The sequence below is a fragment of the Lissotriton helveticus genome, chromosome 5_1 (genome assembly GCF_964261635.1).
Source record: "Lissotriton helveticus chromosome 5_1, aLisHel1.1, whole genome shotgun sequence".
In the NCBI taxonomy this organism is placed as follows: domain Eukaryota; kingdom Metazoa; phylum Chordata; class Amphibia; order Caudata; family Salamandridae; genus Lissotriton; species Lissotriton helveticus.
In genome coordinates, this window is record NC_136065.1 from 89,786,462 (window position 1) to 89,803,034 (window position 16,573).

Sequence of the window (16,573 nt, forward strand, 5' to 3'; positions counted from 1 at the left end):
TAGAACTGCTGTTAAGTTGGTTCTCTGTTGCGGGATGTTCCATAGCTGGTTAATTACAACAGCGTTGCATGCATCCTTCAAACAGAGAACAGGTACAGCGGCGACATCAGCACTGCAAGCACCCCACACACACACACACACACCAGGTACATCACAGTAGCAGTAGTGCAGGCTTCTCACACACACAGAACAGGTACATCAGTGTAGCAGTAGTGCAAGCTTCCCCCACACACTCAAGAGGTACAGCGCAGGCAGCAGCGAGCATCCTTCACACAGAGAACACAGGTACAGTGGAGGCATCAGAGGTGCAAACTTCTCTCACACACAGAACAGGTACATCAGGGTAACAGTAGTGCAAGCTTCCCACACACAGAGAACAGGTAATCGAAGGCAACAGTACAACCTTGCCTTACACACAAAACAACGGCTAGGGCGCTCGACCTCGGACCTGGGTTCGATGCCAACACCTCCTGTGATTCTGGGCAAATCACTTAATCTCCCCCTGCCTAAAATGAATGTGTGTCCGTCCTCATGTAACGTAACTGGTGCTATGTAAAGCGCTCTGATACCTGATTCGGTTGGGTCTAGTTCGCGCTATATAAAACTCTGCAACAAACAACAAGTAATCCTTCCCTTTACAAAGTCCTGGTGGGGTTGTCACCTGCCAGTATTTACCGGACCGGTCAGTATTTGTATGCAGGGCTAGTAGCAATATTGAGAAAAGCAGCAAAAGTTGGTGCTTTACAGCATTTGACACAAAGAGTGAAAAGAGGAGAATACAGGAAGAAATTGGTTCAAAAATGTTTTGGAGCAAATTAAAAACATTTCTAAATAATATTATAATAAACAGACCCAGAATGGACGTGTTAAAAATAATGCACATGATTTTACAGAAAATAATAAGAGCAAATTAAAAACATTTCTAAATAATATTATAATAAACAGACCCAGAATGGACGTGTTAAAAATAATGCACATGATTTTACAGAAAATAATATTCACTTACAGATTCTGACAACAAAACCACGTGACCGATAGTTCAACTGAGAAGGGAGGGAGGCAAACTTGTAGTCAAAGCGCAGGCTGCGGGGAGGAGTCAGTCCTCCTGCTCTGTGGGTGTAAACATGAACCCGGAAGTCTCGGCGCACACGTGAGGGGCGCAGACGCACAGACACAGCCACTGCACGCACAGAGAAACTGAAACTGACCTTCACTTCCGGTATTTCTGCATCATGGCGGCAGCAGCTCAGCTCGGGAACCTCCAGAAAGAGGCCACTTGTTCCATCTGTTTGGAGTATTTTACTGATCCGGTGATGATCATCGATTGTGGACACAACTTCTGCCGCTCCTGCGTCACTCAGAGCTGGGAGGAGAGAGATGAAAACTTTCCCTGTCCACAGTGCAGAGAAATCATTTCTGAGAGAAACCTCAGACCCAACAGACAACTGGGGAACATGGTGGAAATGTTAAAACAGCTTCAAATGCTCCCAATGCTCCCCGTGAGGCCCCCGGAGGAGAATCTGTGCGAGAAACATGGAGAGAAACGGAAGCTGTCCTGTGCAGAGGATCAGGGGATGATACCTTCGGCCTGCCAAGAGTCCGAGGAGCATGAAACGGACACAACAAGCCCTGAAGAGAAGGCTGCAGAGGAGCACAAGGTGAGTCTGGCCGTAATAAGGGTCCATAAAGTCACACAGTGTGCTTCACTGTTGAACCTGCCCAGGAGTACAAGGTGTGTGTGTTCTGGAACAACAAGAGAAGAGCACAGCGCATCTCTGAAAAATTCAGGGATCACAAAGTCACTTGGTGCTCCACATCCAGGGGCTGCCGAGGAGCACAAGCTGCGAGTGAGTGCTCTGAGTCACAAGTCACCCTGTGTGTCCCATAGAGGAGGCTCCAGGACAGAACAAGTCATCTTTGTCGATTTTGAGGGACGCAAGACAGCCTGTGGCTCCATAGGAGGCTGCTGAAGAGCATTAGCTGTGTGGCTGCGTACAGTTCATAGTGCACCCTGAGGGCCCCGAGAGAAGGCTGCACAAGGTACACGTGTACCACAGAGAAAGAAGCTGCAGAGGAGCACAAGGTATTTATGTGGGTGTCAGGGTTCACAAGGGAGGACACCAGTTAAGTCTTTAAGAGGATACAAAGTATAGGTTCGGGTGTTAAGGGCTTCAAATGTCACCATACAGGTCTCGTAGAGAAGGGTGCCCAAGAGCACACAGTATGTATGTGGGTGCTCAGGGTTCACAAGTGAAGATACTCTGAGCCCCACAGAGGAATACAAGGTACATATGCCAGCTTTCAGGGATCACTGGTTGTGCACTATTGGCCTCATAGAAAAGGCTGCAGAAGAGCACAAGATGTGTCTGTGGGCATTCAGGGATCACAACAAACCTGCGGGCTACCTAGTGGCGGTGAAGATGTTGATGTCATTTCATTTGTCTACTGATGTATTGACTGTGGGTTCCGGCAGAGTGTTGGTTCAATGTTTGACAGCCTTGGAGAGGGCTTTGCTTCTGATGGTTATTGATTTATTTCGAAGGTTTTATATAGCGCTACTGGACCCGGGAGTATCGGAGCGCTTTACAGGCAGATAAACATCAAGAAGCACGAAAAAACTTTTAAAAAAATGGTTACCTCTCTGGTGGTGGTTTTCTAGTAAAAGGCTTTAGCTGTGGTTAGAGTTAGTGTTTAGTAGGGTCAGGTCAGCGGGGAGTTTGAACTTCTCCTGTTTTCATATGGTACACTTGTTTTTGTTAAGCTCTGACATCTGTGGTGGGCTGAATCTGGTAAAGTTCTTGAATTTTTTTCGGATGGTTGTCTTTGATGGAAGGTTATTTTTCCTCTTTTCAGTTGTGCTTGATGTTGAGGTGTAGAATATTCGATGGTGAAGGGGGTGGGAATGTGGTCGGTCTGTAGGAGCCCAGCAGCAGAGATGAGGAGATGCGGATAGAATGAGTTCTCGTGTACGGTCTTTGAAGGTGGGAGTGCTCGGTCCAGTCGAGGTCTGTAGGAGTCCAGCAGCAGATACGAGGAGATGCTGGTAGAATGAGTTCTTATGTGCGGTCTTTGGAGGAGGGAGTGCTCCGTCCAGCCGCGGTCATTAGGTGTCCAGCAGCAGATACGAGGAGATGCTGGTAGAATGAGTTCTCATGTGCGGTCTTTGGAGGAGGGAGTGCTCAGTCCAGTCGAGGTCTGTAGGAGTCCAGCAGCAGAGATGAGGAGATGCTGATGGAATGAGTTCTCGTGTGCGGTCTTTGGAGGAGGAAGTGCTCGGTCCAGTCGAGGTCTTTAGGAGTCCAGCAGCAGAGATGAAGAGATGCTGATAGAATGAGTTTTCGTGTGCGGTCTTTGGAGGAGGGAGTGCTCAGTGCAGTCGAGGTCTCTAGGAGTCCAGCAGCAGATATGAGGAGATGCTGATAGAAGGAGTTCTCGTGTGCGGTCTTTGGAGGAGGGAGTGCTCGGTCCAGTCGAGGTCTGTAGGAGTCCTGCAGCAGATATGAGGAGATGCTGATAGAATGAGTTCTCGTGTGCGGTCTTTGGAGGAGGGAGTGCTCGGTCCAGCGAGGTCTGTAGGAGTCCAGCAGAGATGAGGAGATGCTGTTAGAATGAGTTCTGAGTGTAGTCTTTGGAGGAGGGAGTGCTCAGTGCAGTCGAGATCAGTAGGAGTCCAGCGGCAGATCTCAGGAGATGCTGATAGAATGAGTTCTCGTGTGCGGTCTTTGGAGGAGGGAGTGCTCGGTCCAGTCGAGGTCTGTAGGAGTCCAGCAGCAGAGATGAGGAGATGCGGATAGAATGAGTTCTCGTGTGGTCTTTGGAGGAGGGAGTGCTCGGTCCAGTCGAGGTCTGTAGGAGTCTAGCAGCAGAGATGAGGAGATGCTGATTGAATGAGTTCTCATGTGTGGTCTTTGGAGGAGGGAGTGCTCGGTCCAGCGAGGTCTGTAGGAGTCCAGCAGCAGAGATGAGGAGATGCTGGTAGAATGAGTTCTCGTGAGCGGTCTTTGGAGGAGGGAGGGCTCCGTCCAGCCGCGGTCATTAGGAGTCCAGCAGCAGATACGAGGAGATGCTGGTAGAATGAGTTCTCATGTGCGGTCTTTGGAGGAGGGAGTGCTCTGTCCAGCCGCGGTCATTAGGAGTCCAGCAGCAGATATGAGGAGATGCTGGTAGAATGGGTTCTCATGTGCGGTCTTTGGAGGAGGGAGTGCTCGGTCCAGTCCAGGTCTCTAGGAGTCCAGCAGATGTGAGGAGATGCTGATAGAATGAGTTCTCGTGTGTGGTCTTTGGAGGAGGGAGTGCTCGGTCCAGAGATGTCTGTGGGAGTCCAGCAGATATGAGGAAATGCTGATAGAATGAGTTCTCATGTGCGGTCTTTGGAGGAGGGAGTGCTCGGTCCAGCGAGGTCTGTAGGAGCCCAGCAGAGATGAGGAAATGCTGTTAGAATGAGTTCTGAGTGTAGTCTTTGGAGGAGGGAGTGCTCGGTCCAGCTAGGTCTGTAGGAGTCCAGCAGAGATGAGGAGATGCTGGTAGAATGAGTTCTCGTGTGCGGTCTTTGGAGGAGGGAGTGCTCGGTCCAGTCGAGGTCTCTAGGAGTCCAGAGATGAGGAGATGCTGGTAGAATGAGTTCTCATGTGTGGTCTTTGGAGGAGGGAGTGCAAGGTCAGTAGGAGTGTAGCAGCAGATATGAGGAGATGCTGATAGAATGAGTTGTCGTGTGCGGTCTTTGGAGGAGGGAGTGCTCAGTGCAGTCGAGATCAGTAGGAGTCCAGCTGCAGATATGAGGAGATGCTGGTAGAATGAGTTCTCGTGTGCGGTCTTTGGAGGAGGGAGTGCTCAGTCCAGCTGCGGTCAGTAGGAGTCCAGCAGCAGATATGAGGAGATGCGGATAGAATGAGTTCTTGTTTGTGGTCTTTGGAGGAGGGAGTGCTCAGTCCAGTCGAGGTCTGTAGGAGTCCAGCATATATGAGGAGATGCTGATAGAATGAGTTCTCGTGTGTGGTCTTTGGAGGGGGGAGTTCTCGGTCCAGCGAGGTCTGTAGGAGTCCTGCAGCAGATATGAGGAGATGCTGATAGAATGAGTTCTTGTGTGTGGTCTTTGGAGGAGGGAGTGCTCGGTCCAGAGATTTCTGTAGGAGTCCAGCAGAGATGAGGAGATGCTCATAGAATGAGTTCTCGTTTGTGGTCTTTGGAGGAGGGAGTGCTCGGTCCAGTCGGTCTCTAGGAGTCCAGCAGCAGATATGAGGAGATGCTGATAGAATGAGTTCTCATGTGCGGTCTTTGGAGGAGGGAGTGCTCGGTCCAGCGAGGTCCGTAGGAGTCCAGCAGAGATGAGGAGATACTGTTAGAATGAGTTCTGAGTGTAGTCTTTGGAGGAGGGAGTGCTCGGTCCAGTCGAGGTCTCTAGGAGTCCAGCAGCAGAGATGAGGAGATGCTGATAGAATGAGTTCTCGTGTGTGGTCTTTGGAGGACGGAGTGCTCGGTCCAGCGAGGTCAGTAGGAGTGTAGCAGCAGATATGAGGAGATGCTGATAGAATGAGTTCTCGTGTGTGATCTTTGGAGGAAGGAGTGCTCGGTCCAGCGAGGTCTGCAGGAGTCCAGCAGCAGATATGAGGAGGTGCTGATAGAATGAGTTCCAATGTGTGGTCTTTGAAAGATGGAGTGCTCAGTCCAGCGAGGTCTGTAGGAGTCCAGCAGCAGATATGAGGAGATGCTGGTAGAATGAGTTCTCATGTGTGGTCTTTGGAGGAGGGAGTGCTCGGTCCAGACGCGGTCATTAGGAGTCCAGCAGCCGATATGAGGAGATGCTGGTAGAATGAGTTCTCATGTGCGGTCTTTTGGTGGAGGGAGTGCTCCGTCCAGCCACGGTCATTAGGAGTACAGCAGCAGATACGAGGAGATGCTGGTAGAATGAGTTCTCATGTGCGGTCTTTGGAGGAGGGAGTGCTCGGTCCAGTCCAGGTCTCTAGGAGTCTAGCAGATATGAGGAGATGCGGATAGAATGAGTTCTCATGTGTGGTCTTTGGAGGAGGGAGTGCTCGGTCCAGCATCGGTCATTAGGAGTCCAGCAGCAGATATGAGGAGATGCTGGTAGAATGAGTTCTCATGTGCGGTCTTTGGAGGAGGGAGTGCTCCGTCCAGCGAGGTCTGTAGGAGTCCAGCAGAGATGAGGAGATGATGTTAGAATGAGTTCTGAGTGTAGTCTTTGGAGGAGGGAGTGCTCGGTCCAGCTAGGTCTGTAGGAGTCCAGCAGAGATGAGGAGATGCTGGTAGAATGAGTTCTCATGTGCGGTCTTTGGAGGAGGGAGTGCTCCGTCCAGCGAGGTCTGTAGGAGTCCAGCAGAGATGAGGAGATGATGTTAGAATGAGTTCTGAGTGTAGTCTTTGGAGGAGGGAGTGCTCGGTCCAGCTAGGTCTGTAGGAGTCCAGCAGAGATGAGGAGATGCTGGTAGAATGAGTTCTCGTGTGCGGTCTTTGGAGGAGGGAGTGCTCAGTCCAGCTGCGGTCAGTAGGAGTCCAGCAGCAGATATGAGGAGATGCGGATAGAATGAGTTCTTGTTTGTGGTCTTTGGAGGAGGGAGTGCTCAGTCCAGTCGAGGTCTGTAGGAGTCCAGCAGATATGAGGAGATCCTGATAGAATGAGTTCTCGTGTGCGGTCTTTGGAGGAGGAAGTGCTCGGTCCAGTCGAGGTCTCTAGGAGTCCAGCAGCAGAGATGAAGAGATGCTGATAGAATGAGTTCTCGTGTGTGGTCTTTGGAGGGGGGAGTTCTCGGTCCAGCGAGGTCTGTAGGAATCCTGCAGCAGATATGAGGAGATGCTGATAGAATGAGTTCTCGTGTGTGGTCTTTGGAGGAGGGAGTGCTCGGTCCAGTCGAGGTCTGTAGGAGTCCAGCAGCAGATATGAGGAGATGCTGATAGAAAGAGTTCTCGTGTGTGGTCTTTGGAGGAGGGAGTGCTCGGTCCAGAGATGTCTGTAGGAGTCCAGCAGAGATGAGGAGATGCTGATAGAATGAGTTCTCGTGTGTGGTCTTTGGAGGAGGGAGTGCTCGGTCCAGTCGGTCTCTAGGAGTCCAGCAGCAGATATGAGGAGATGCTGATAGAATGAGTTCTCATGTGTGGTCTTTGGAGGAGGGAGTGCTCGGTCCAGCGAGGTCTGTAGGAGTCCAGCAGCAGATATGAGGAGATGCTGATAGAGTGAGTTCTCGTGTGTGGTCTTTGGAGGTGGGAGTGCTCGGTGCTTTCGAGATCTGTAGGAGTCCAGCAGCAGATATGAGGAGATGCTGATTGTTGGACCCGGTTCTTTGGGCAGGTTCACCCCGAGACTTTTTGATTTTTCCTAGCCTGTTTCTGGAACCTGGGTTGGTGATTTTAGGCCTCTGCGCACTTTTCACTGTGGTACAGTGTAAAGTGCGTGTGCTCTCTGTGTATGTGTGGTGAGTGACCTGCCCTCCCATAGGAATGAATGGGGAATATGTATGCCCATGGTAGTTCCTGATGTGTGGGGAGTGCAGGGTCGAGTTTGATATGTGTGAACTCGTGAGAATGAATGCTGCATAATGGTATATACGGCATGGTTGTGTCTAGTCTAGAAGCGCCACTTTTAGAAGTTGGCATATTTGTGTAGTGAGTCTGCTGGCCCGTGATTGGCTGGTGAGCCTGGCCCAGGAGTGCCTGGGCCTGCTGGTGGATTGACTGTCTGGTTTGAGTAGGACAGGGTCTGCAGGGCCCCGGAGGAGGGGGTCGGATTCAGCCGTGGATGAAAGGCCACATCTGTCAGGGAAGCGGGAGGAGATAGCGTCTGGTGGTGCCGGGCTGTGTCTGCCGGACCACCATGCTGGCTCTCCCTCCTGATGGCCCACTGTCATCTCTGACCTGAGGCTGACAGGAGAGGGAAACCAGAAACACCCAGGGCTCAGGGCCCGCTTACACAAAGACTTCAAAGGACTTCAAAGACTTTTCTGTGTATAAGAAGGGGCTGTGTCCCCTTCCAAAAGGTTCTTGTTCTTGTTTCTGACTTGAATCTACCAGGGGCGGGCGCTGCCCAGTCCCTGGATGCCTGGAGGACTTCTAGGGACCCCTCTGCCTGTCCTGGAAGGATGGGGGACTTTGCTTTGCCTGTGATCCTTTGGACCTTCTTCTTATCCCCCCAGGACTTTGTTGGAACCTTATCTGTCCTTAGCACCTGGGAGCGCTTTAATTTAGCTTGAACCTTCTGTTTTTGCCTTTCCTAGCGCTTGGGAGCGCTCTGCCTACTTTCTAGCGCTGTGGAGCGCTTTATTGCCCCCAAGCGCTGGAGAGCGCTTTATGTGTACTTAGAGCGCTACTTGGCCCCCAAGCGCTTAATAGCGCTGTTATTTTTTTATGGTTTTTATCGAGGGTGCCACCCCTCGGGTCGTGATTCCCCGCCTGCCTGCCTAAGGAGAAGGGCCGCTGCGCTGCCCGCAGCGACCCGGAAGTGGTTGGCCGGCCGGCCAATCCCAGCGCGGCCGGCCGCAAGTCCCGCCCCGCAGCCCGGGGGAAAAGAGAAGTTTTGCGTCCCGGGGAAGGAGAAGGGAAGATGGCGGTGGCCGCTGTGGGGCTCCCGTGACCACGAGGGAGCCCCGAGAGAGGGAAGCCAGGATGTTTCCTTCCGGTCCCCCGTGAGGAGAGGGAAACCGGAGATGCCCGCCGCCGAGAGAAGGAGAGGGGCAGAGAGCAGCTGAGCGTGCAGGCGGGCCCCGTGGTGGAAGAGGAGCCCCGCGCTGCCCAGAAGAAGAGAGGAGGAAGCGCCGCCTGGCTGGGGCTCCCGTGTGCTGAGGGAGCCCCGGAGAGAGAGAGGAGGCTGGCGTCCCGCGTCGGAGTCCCGGTGAGTCTGGGCTTGGCCGGGTAGAATGGGACAGAGGAGAAGGGAGGGGCGCCAGGACACATTGTCGGTGTCGCCCCCCCGCCCCCCAGTGGCGCGAGTTCGCGCTCCTGGGCAGTGTGAAGCCACGAGGGCTTCAAGGGAGGCCCCGGTTGGCAGTGGGTCGCCCCCACGTGTTTTGCGAGCCCAGAGAGGCTCAAGGGGCCTCATCTTGTTTTGTGAGCCCAGAGAGGCTCGTAGGGGCATAATTAACTTTGGTGCATCTAGGGCGGCCCCGGATGGCAGTGGGTCGCCCCAACGTTGGCTAGAGCCCACGAGGCTCTTCAAGGGCATTTGCAATTTAGAGCCCTGACAGGCTCCAACGTGGGGGCATCATTGTGCAGAGAGCCTGTGTGGCTCCAACATGGGGGCATTGCCCGCAGAGCCTGAGTGGCTCCCGCATATGGGGCATGGGATGCCCAGAGCCCGTGTGGCTCCAACGTTGGGCACGTGTAATGCCAGAGCCTGTGTGGCTCCAACGACCCCTTAACTGTGTTAAGAGCCTGCTAGGTTCAGGGGGGGTATTTTGTTGAGGAGCCCGAGGGCTCCAGAGAGAGGACTTGATGCCGAGCCTGTGTGGCTCCCCCCGCTGTGGCGCAATTAGCCAGAGGGGCTACTGAAGGCCCTGCCACAGTTTGTCAGGATTCTCCAGCTGCCCAGCAATTAGTGGGCAGCTGCACCGTTTAGGCGCAAGATGGAGAGTGAGTCCCTGAGAGGGATAGAGATGGCACAGAGGTGCCCGGCCAGTCACAGCTGCGCAGCACTTAGTGCCAGCTGCAGCGTTTAGGCCCTTGTGAGTGTTCCGAGGTGCCCAGCAAGTAGTGGGCACCTGCATCGTTTAGGCCCCTGACATTGAGACTCAGGGCGTTCTAGCCCCTACAAGGCCAGTTGGCCTAGGGACTGCCACAGGTAGTGGCTTATGTGAGTTTTTGCGCAATTGTATGGTTATCGCACCTCTGAATGTATTTCCTTGCATCATGTTTTATTCCTGCACCTCTGAATGTTTTTAGACATCATGTGACTTTTGCGCTACTGCATTGTTATGATACCTCTGAAAGTATTTTTATTGCATCATGTGCTTTATTCTTAACACCGCTGAATGTGTAGGTTTATACATTATGTGTTTCTCTTTACTACTCCTCTGAATGTATATTTATGCATCATGGGTAATGTGTTCTCTCTTAGGCCCCTAAACGCTGTGTGATACTTAGGTGGTTTTCCTTTACTACTCCTCGGAATGTGTTTCATACATCATGGGTAATGTGTTCTTGCTTAGACCCCTAAATGCTGTGTGATACTTAGGTGGTTGTTCTTTTTAGTACAGGTGGTCCTAGTGAGGACCTGGTCCCCTGCGTGGCAGTCTCCTAAGGGGTTAGGGTTGCGTAGGTGGTACTTACCTGTTCCCAGTAGTTACTGGATGTGATCTATAACTGTTACTTTGTGTTACAGTGATTTTATATACTTTTATTCTAATTTCTGACAAGTATTTCTATATCTGCAAAGTGTTGATTCTGACAGTGCCCCATGTGGCCCTGTCTTGTAAATAATCCCTTGTGAATATTGCCGTGCCAGTTGGCACAATGTACATGGGTGATTTCTATCTGATATGTTTTGACAATACAAAAGTTATTTTAATATAACCTTGTGTGGAGTTTCTTTTGTGGTGTGCCTAGTATGTTGTTGCTGTTGTGCGCTGGCGCAAATGCTTTACACATCGCCTCCGAGTTTAGCCTAGACTGCTCGTGCCAAGCTACCTAGAGGGTGAGCAGGGGTTACCTTGGCGTGTGACTTCCTTACCCTGACTAGAATGGTGGTTTCTGCCTGGCTTTGGCGTCAGCCTTAGCCTACCAGAAATAGCCGGTTCTAACACTGATAGAATGAGTTCTCGTGTGCGGTCTTTGGAGGAGGGAGTGCTCAGTCCAGCGAGGTCTGTAGGAGTCCAGCAGATATGAGGAGATGCTGATTGAATGAGTTCTCATGTGTGGTCTTTGGAGGAGGGAGTGCTCGGTCCAGTCGAGGTCTGTAGGAGTCCAGCAGCAGATATTAGGAGATGCTGATAGAATGAGTTCTCGTGTGCGGTCTTTGGAGGAGGGAGTGCTCAGTCCAGCGAGGTCTGTAGGAGTCCAGCAGATATGAGGAGATGCTGATTGAATGAGTTCTCATGTGTGGTCTTTGGAGGAGTGAGTGCTCGGTCCAGTCAAGGTCTCTAGGAGTCCAGCAGCAGATATGAGGAGATGCTGATAGAATGAGTTCTCATGTGTGGTCTTTGGAGGAGGGAGTGCTCGGTTAAGTGCATTATATCCTCGCTGTAAATGCTAACTTTGGGATGGCTGCACGGAAACATGTCGTGTTTGGTATCAAACACTTTGAAATACTACCCCCCGCCAGTCCTGGCGGCGGGGGTAGAATTCCACCCTTCTAGAGGGAGAGACATGTACACACCGGTCTACGCTGTAACAGTTTTAAAGAGCCCTGGCATCACAAAATGGATGCTGCAGCCACAAACACGAGTCTGGCCTCCTGCTGCTGGCCGAAACTCTGGCAGGGGAGGCCTGGACAATAGGTTTCCTGTCCCAAGGAGGTGTAACCACCTCTCAGACAGGCTTTAGTGAATTGGGGCTGGGTGGGTGCACTCTGAGAGTGCTTTGAAGTCTGCACAGGGGGCACAGTTGGTGTCCCTGTGCATAGCCCAGTTCAAAACGGTTGCAGGGGCTACCAGCCAGTAGATGTTAGCAGAAGCCCATAGCTGCTTCCACCGCAGCTTGCACCTCACAAACTGCATTATCTCATATGCGCCTTCTCTACTGATACAGGATATGCCAAGAAGACACAGTGCCATCACTGCAGCAGAACGCTCTGCCTCGATGGAAGCGGGGATACAGACACCGGGAGACATATCACAACAGACAATTAGCACCATTTGACAATGATGTGCTGCGAGGCAAGTTCGTATTACACAACTCATTGAACTTGGCGCTGCGAGCACTGTGGAGAGACAGAACACAAGAGCCTTCCGCACACCTCACCATCTAATATATGCATGTGATGGGCGCAGGGAAACTTCTCACAAGGTGGTTTGCAGAGTCTCTGGGATCTCATGCAGCACGTCCATTGACGTCACGTAGGCAGCACTCGCCTGTCGCAATGCACCTGCTGAGTCGTGGAATGAACTTGGCAAGTATGCCTATTAGGCCTATATCGCAGATCCAAAAAATACAAGGTGCAGTACCGATTCATAGACCTGGGGTTGATTGTAGCTAAACGCTTAATTACCAGACGCTGGAAGTCCTTGGAACCCCTGCCTAAGAAAGTTTGGTTTCACTCGCTGGTGAACTGGGCCCAGGATGAGAGCGTTGCTCTACAACGTGAGGGTACCCTAGGGCTACGCAAACTCCTAATAGCAGTGGCATGGGACACAATCCTACTGGGTCTCCGCATCGCCTAGCAGGTGGGTGAAGAACCTCAGGAGACTTCCAAGGATACTGACGGGGTGCTGGCACTTATAACCGGCGCAGAATAATATGGTCAACAGTACAACCTACCAGAAAGAGCTCCAGGCAACCCCAAATCTTAAACACCTCACACACATGCCCAGGGTGCATTACAACTGACAAGCAAGGTGGAAATCTTACCACACAACAATGATATACCAATTGTAAGAACAAATTATCCAATGCATGGGTGGAGCGCAAACATTGGAGGGCAACAGAGTACTTGGTTGAGCAACAGTAAACACATCACTTACCTATTCACTATCTCTCTCTTTCCTATTCCTCGTTTCTCTCCCCGACTATCCCTCCTACCGTACGACAGGCTTTCCGACACCATTCCGGTCCTATGCACCCGGCTCCTCTGGGAGAGGTAACTCCGGTACTACGGTATCCACGGGTGGGGTGGCTCTAGAACCTCTGATGTTCCAAAGGGTTTTCTTGAAGTCCTCCTAGAAGGGTCCTTAAACTTAACTTTCCAACCGCGACCTTCCCATAGAGTTGTACGGAGCATGCGTCCATGTTCCTCACTGCACCCGTCCTCCTTGGGTTCCCTGTGTCATTACCTTGGGTGGTTCCTTGGGGCCCCGGTGATTCTACATGCACTAGGCACTGTCTTTAGTCAAGTTGTGACTGTTATACCACTACGTAGGTCGAGCCTAGCACAGCGCGCATGCGCTGCTCTAGGAGATGACCTTTTGGAATCTGTCTGCACTTTTCAAACACTCGTGCTTGTGGCGGCATCCACCTTACGGGAACGAGAAGCCGTGCGCAGGGGCTATCTGATTACAATTATTTGGCCGCGCGTGCTTGTTTAAATTTTTTACTTTCTCTCCCCGGTCTGTTTCACCCTCGCCCTCCCTTGTCAACCGTCTCCTCCTAAACAAGTTTGTGGCTTGTTGATCTCTGCCAATTACTGTGCTACATATCTAACGTTACTAAAAAATGCACCTAAGGAAATTAGCCAGATGTACTACAGTAACTCCAGTCCGGCCATAATGCACAATAGTGCGTACAAGGTGCCATCTGTTTCTGATTAGCGAGGTCACTTTTACTTTCATGGCCATGCTTGTTATTTTAACCCTTTGGATGCGTCAGACGGCCCCCGTCTGACCGACGCTACGGGTGGCATGTGCGTTGGACGGCAGCCGTCCGAATTTTGCACGCATCCAAGGGGTTAAAATTGTTCGGCTTTGGTTAGTTTATTATTGTTATGTAAAGTGCGAGATAACAAAATACAACAGGCGTGCAGCTGTTAATGTTTTAAAGAGCGTTTTCTGGTGTGACATGCACCTCATGCTGTCTGCGGTCCCTACTTCTCAGGTCTGCTACAAGCACGGACTGAGAGCAATGCTGTGCCATGATGTAGCGGCTTCGATTGATACGTAGCGCCGGCTGCCTTCAACGCGTTTGAGCCCTGGGTTCTACTGGTGCTTGCAGTTACATTTTCTGAACCCATCACCAATACTTTCTTGAGTCACACTCTGATCTCTGACAGAGACTTCCCGCGCTGGAGCAGCGCTAAGGATTATGCGGTTTGGTTCCTTCCTTTCTCCGGGAAGGACACGCCCGACCGACACTCGTGCCAAATCTCCTCTCTCTCAGTAAGTCTCACCCGGTCAGAGTGCTTTTCCATGGCGCAAACCTCCCCATGTACTCTTATGGGCAGCCATGACTCCTCCTTTTATCACTTCCATGGGAAAGCCGCCACTCATTCTTTTATCCCTTCATCACCACATGCCTTATGAGTCATACCCTTTCATGGGGCAGTCGCTGCTCCTTCTTTTATCACTCCATCACCACTGCCTTAACTTTCATACCTGCGGCTCCCTCTTTTATCACCTCCTCAGATCCGTTCTTGTTAACTTTTGTGTTTGTGCGGCCCACCGTGGCGCCTGTTTGCATTTTTTTATTTTATGTAATCACTATGGCGCGCCATCACAGTCGCCATTTACATAACTTGAATTCGAGGGAACCATACACATTTAACAGCCACTTAAGTGTCTATAGGAGAGGAATGGAAGCCTCCCCAGCAGTTGAGGTAATCAGCATAAAATAAGCTATGTTTCTGAGGCACTAACTGGTACTCTTAAAGCAGCAGTCTGTCTGTTCTTTGTAACTAGGACATTCATCAGCGAGGCACTCACAGGCACTTTTAGGCTAGCTGTCTCTGTATGGTGCAAAAGCACTGTTGGTTAACTGACCAGCACAACAGCAACAAAATGATTTGGCCATGTCTTCAGACCTTTATCTAATCTCCCCGCAGCTGTCGAACTTGCTTACAACCTTCCACCCCCGCCATCGATCTCCTGGACATCGTGCACTTTTATTTATACCTGCAAGCCCCCGCAAATCTCCCTAATCTCCCGCAGCTGTATAACTTGGTAGAATGTTAGCATCTTACTACTGCATACAACCCTTCCCCCCCGCCATTGAACTCCTGTACATCATGCATTTTTATTTATACCTGCAAGCACCCACCAAGTGTGTTTGGAATATCTTCAGTGCTTCATCTAATCTCCCCGCAGCTGTATAACTTGGTGGAATGTTGGTGTGTTACTGCCAGAAACATCTTGTCAAACTCCCGGACATCGTGTATTTTTATTCATTTCTGCACAGCACATGCAACACATTCATCAACTAGGCACTAACAGGCGCTCTTAAAGCAGCAGTCTATGTAATGTCATTTGGTCTCATGGGTGTACAAGCAAGGCTATATTCCCAATCTCTTCTAAATAGATATACGCCAGAAACAGTGGTGCAAATAAAGTGTTTCAAATCGGATGTGGTTAGTTTCTTTTGTGTTTTTTATAACTTAACTGGTTTCAAAACACAAATGCCGATAAACTCCGAGACAATGGCATTAAATATTGTTTGCGACGTCTGGAGAGTGGAGGAATAGTGCTTGTTTTCAGGGCTTCTGAGTACTGACAGTATTGTAGAACTTCTACTTTTAACGAAGGCAGGAGGCTACAGAACAAATTCTGTGGTAACACTGTACCACCAGCCCTAGGCAGTACTACAACAGAGTAGAAAATAAATAGCTGTGGCATCTTTTAAAGTGTTATTTAAAAGTGTGGCTACCTTGCAGCTCAAACTTAAATTTTTACCTTGCGCCATAGTTTACAACACAATGTTAAAGCATCCGTTATTTGCAATAAAAAAAAATGCAAATATCATTCCAAGCTTAAAAACTACTGGGGCGTAAAACTGTGTCGCCAGATTATTAACAGGATAATGTGCTGCATGGCTAAACACTTATAAGGTCCCAAAGGCAATACCTATTGGCAATGCCAAGGCTTGTTTTGTATATGGTTTGGTCTCCCCCTGGCGCCCACTGTGTATCGTGCTACTCACAACTGTTCTATTGATCTCCTATTGTGTGCTTTGTGTTCTATCCTCGTGTAGAGGATAGTAGAGAGTGTTATATTAATAAATACATATTTTTATATAACTACTGTGTGGTTCTCTTTCATTTAGTCATTCAAGAGGTGATATTCTGGTACAACAAGCTGTTTTACATTACTTCAAGATTAAGCCTGAAGGCTACTCTCCACAGCTACCACTAGGATAGCTTTCTAAAGGGTATCTCTGCCCTTTGACATCTCAGGGTAGTTTGGACTGGTGCAAGGTGCCCTCTTTAATTAGTGGACAGCATATACCAGGCTAACTTCTCACACTCTGGGCATGTATGTTTGGTACTGTAATCATAATTTTTGTAAGTAAGAACGCACTCTACAAATCTACATCTATTTCTTGCACTCCCATCTCTGCAGGCAAAACTTCAAGAGTGGCTGCGTATTCTGAAGAAAGAGGAGGAATTTATTCTGGAGTCTAAAGTTAAGGACGAGGAACAATTTAAAACCATCAGAGTGAGTAGCTATGAATATATGTGTCTGTATTTGTCCATGTACTTGTGTGTACCTCTTAAAGTTCAAGACACACAAACGCAGATGAGACCCCCCTACAGACTGGGTTATAATACACACTAGGTAAACAGAGCCACTGCTGTTGGACACTGAGGCTGACATCGGACAAGGGTATGTCTTAAAATAAACAAAAACTAAAATTGCCCTGCTAATCCCCAGGTAATATTTACATAGTGTGAATTAGTGTATTTATTAACATGTGTGGCATTATCTTGCAGTGAATATATACCTGTTTTTGTGTGCATGTGTAGGCATAGTCAGAAATTAGCATTTAAAAAACC

The 16,573-nt window shown here is 50.1% G+C and overlaps 1 protein-coding gene across 2 annotated transcripts in view; it reads left to right on the top strand.

Moving 5' to 3' along the window:
- Positions 1 to 1,131: 1,131 nt before the first annotated feature.
- The window catches only part of LOC144754193 (E3 ubiquitin-protein ligase TRIM39-like), an 81,473-nt gene continuing 66,031 nt past the window's right edge, over positions 1,132 to 16,573 (top strand). For both annotated transcript variants that reach the window (XM_078641776.1, XM_078641777.1), the window contains exons 1-2: positions 1,132 to 1,658; positions 16,140 to 16,235. In XM_078641776.1, coding sequence (XP_078497902.1) covers positions 1,233 to 1,658; positions 16,140 to 16,235 — 522 coding nt within the window. In that variant the 5' untranslated portion in view covers positions 1,132 to 1,232. The remainder of the gene's footprint in view (positions 1,659 to 16,139; positions 16,236 to 16,573) is intronic.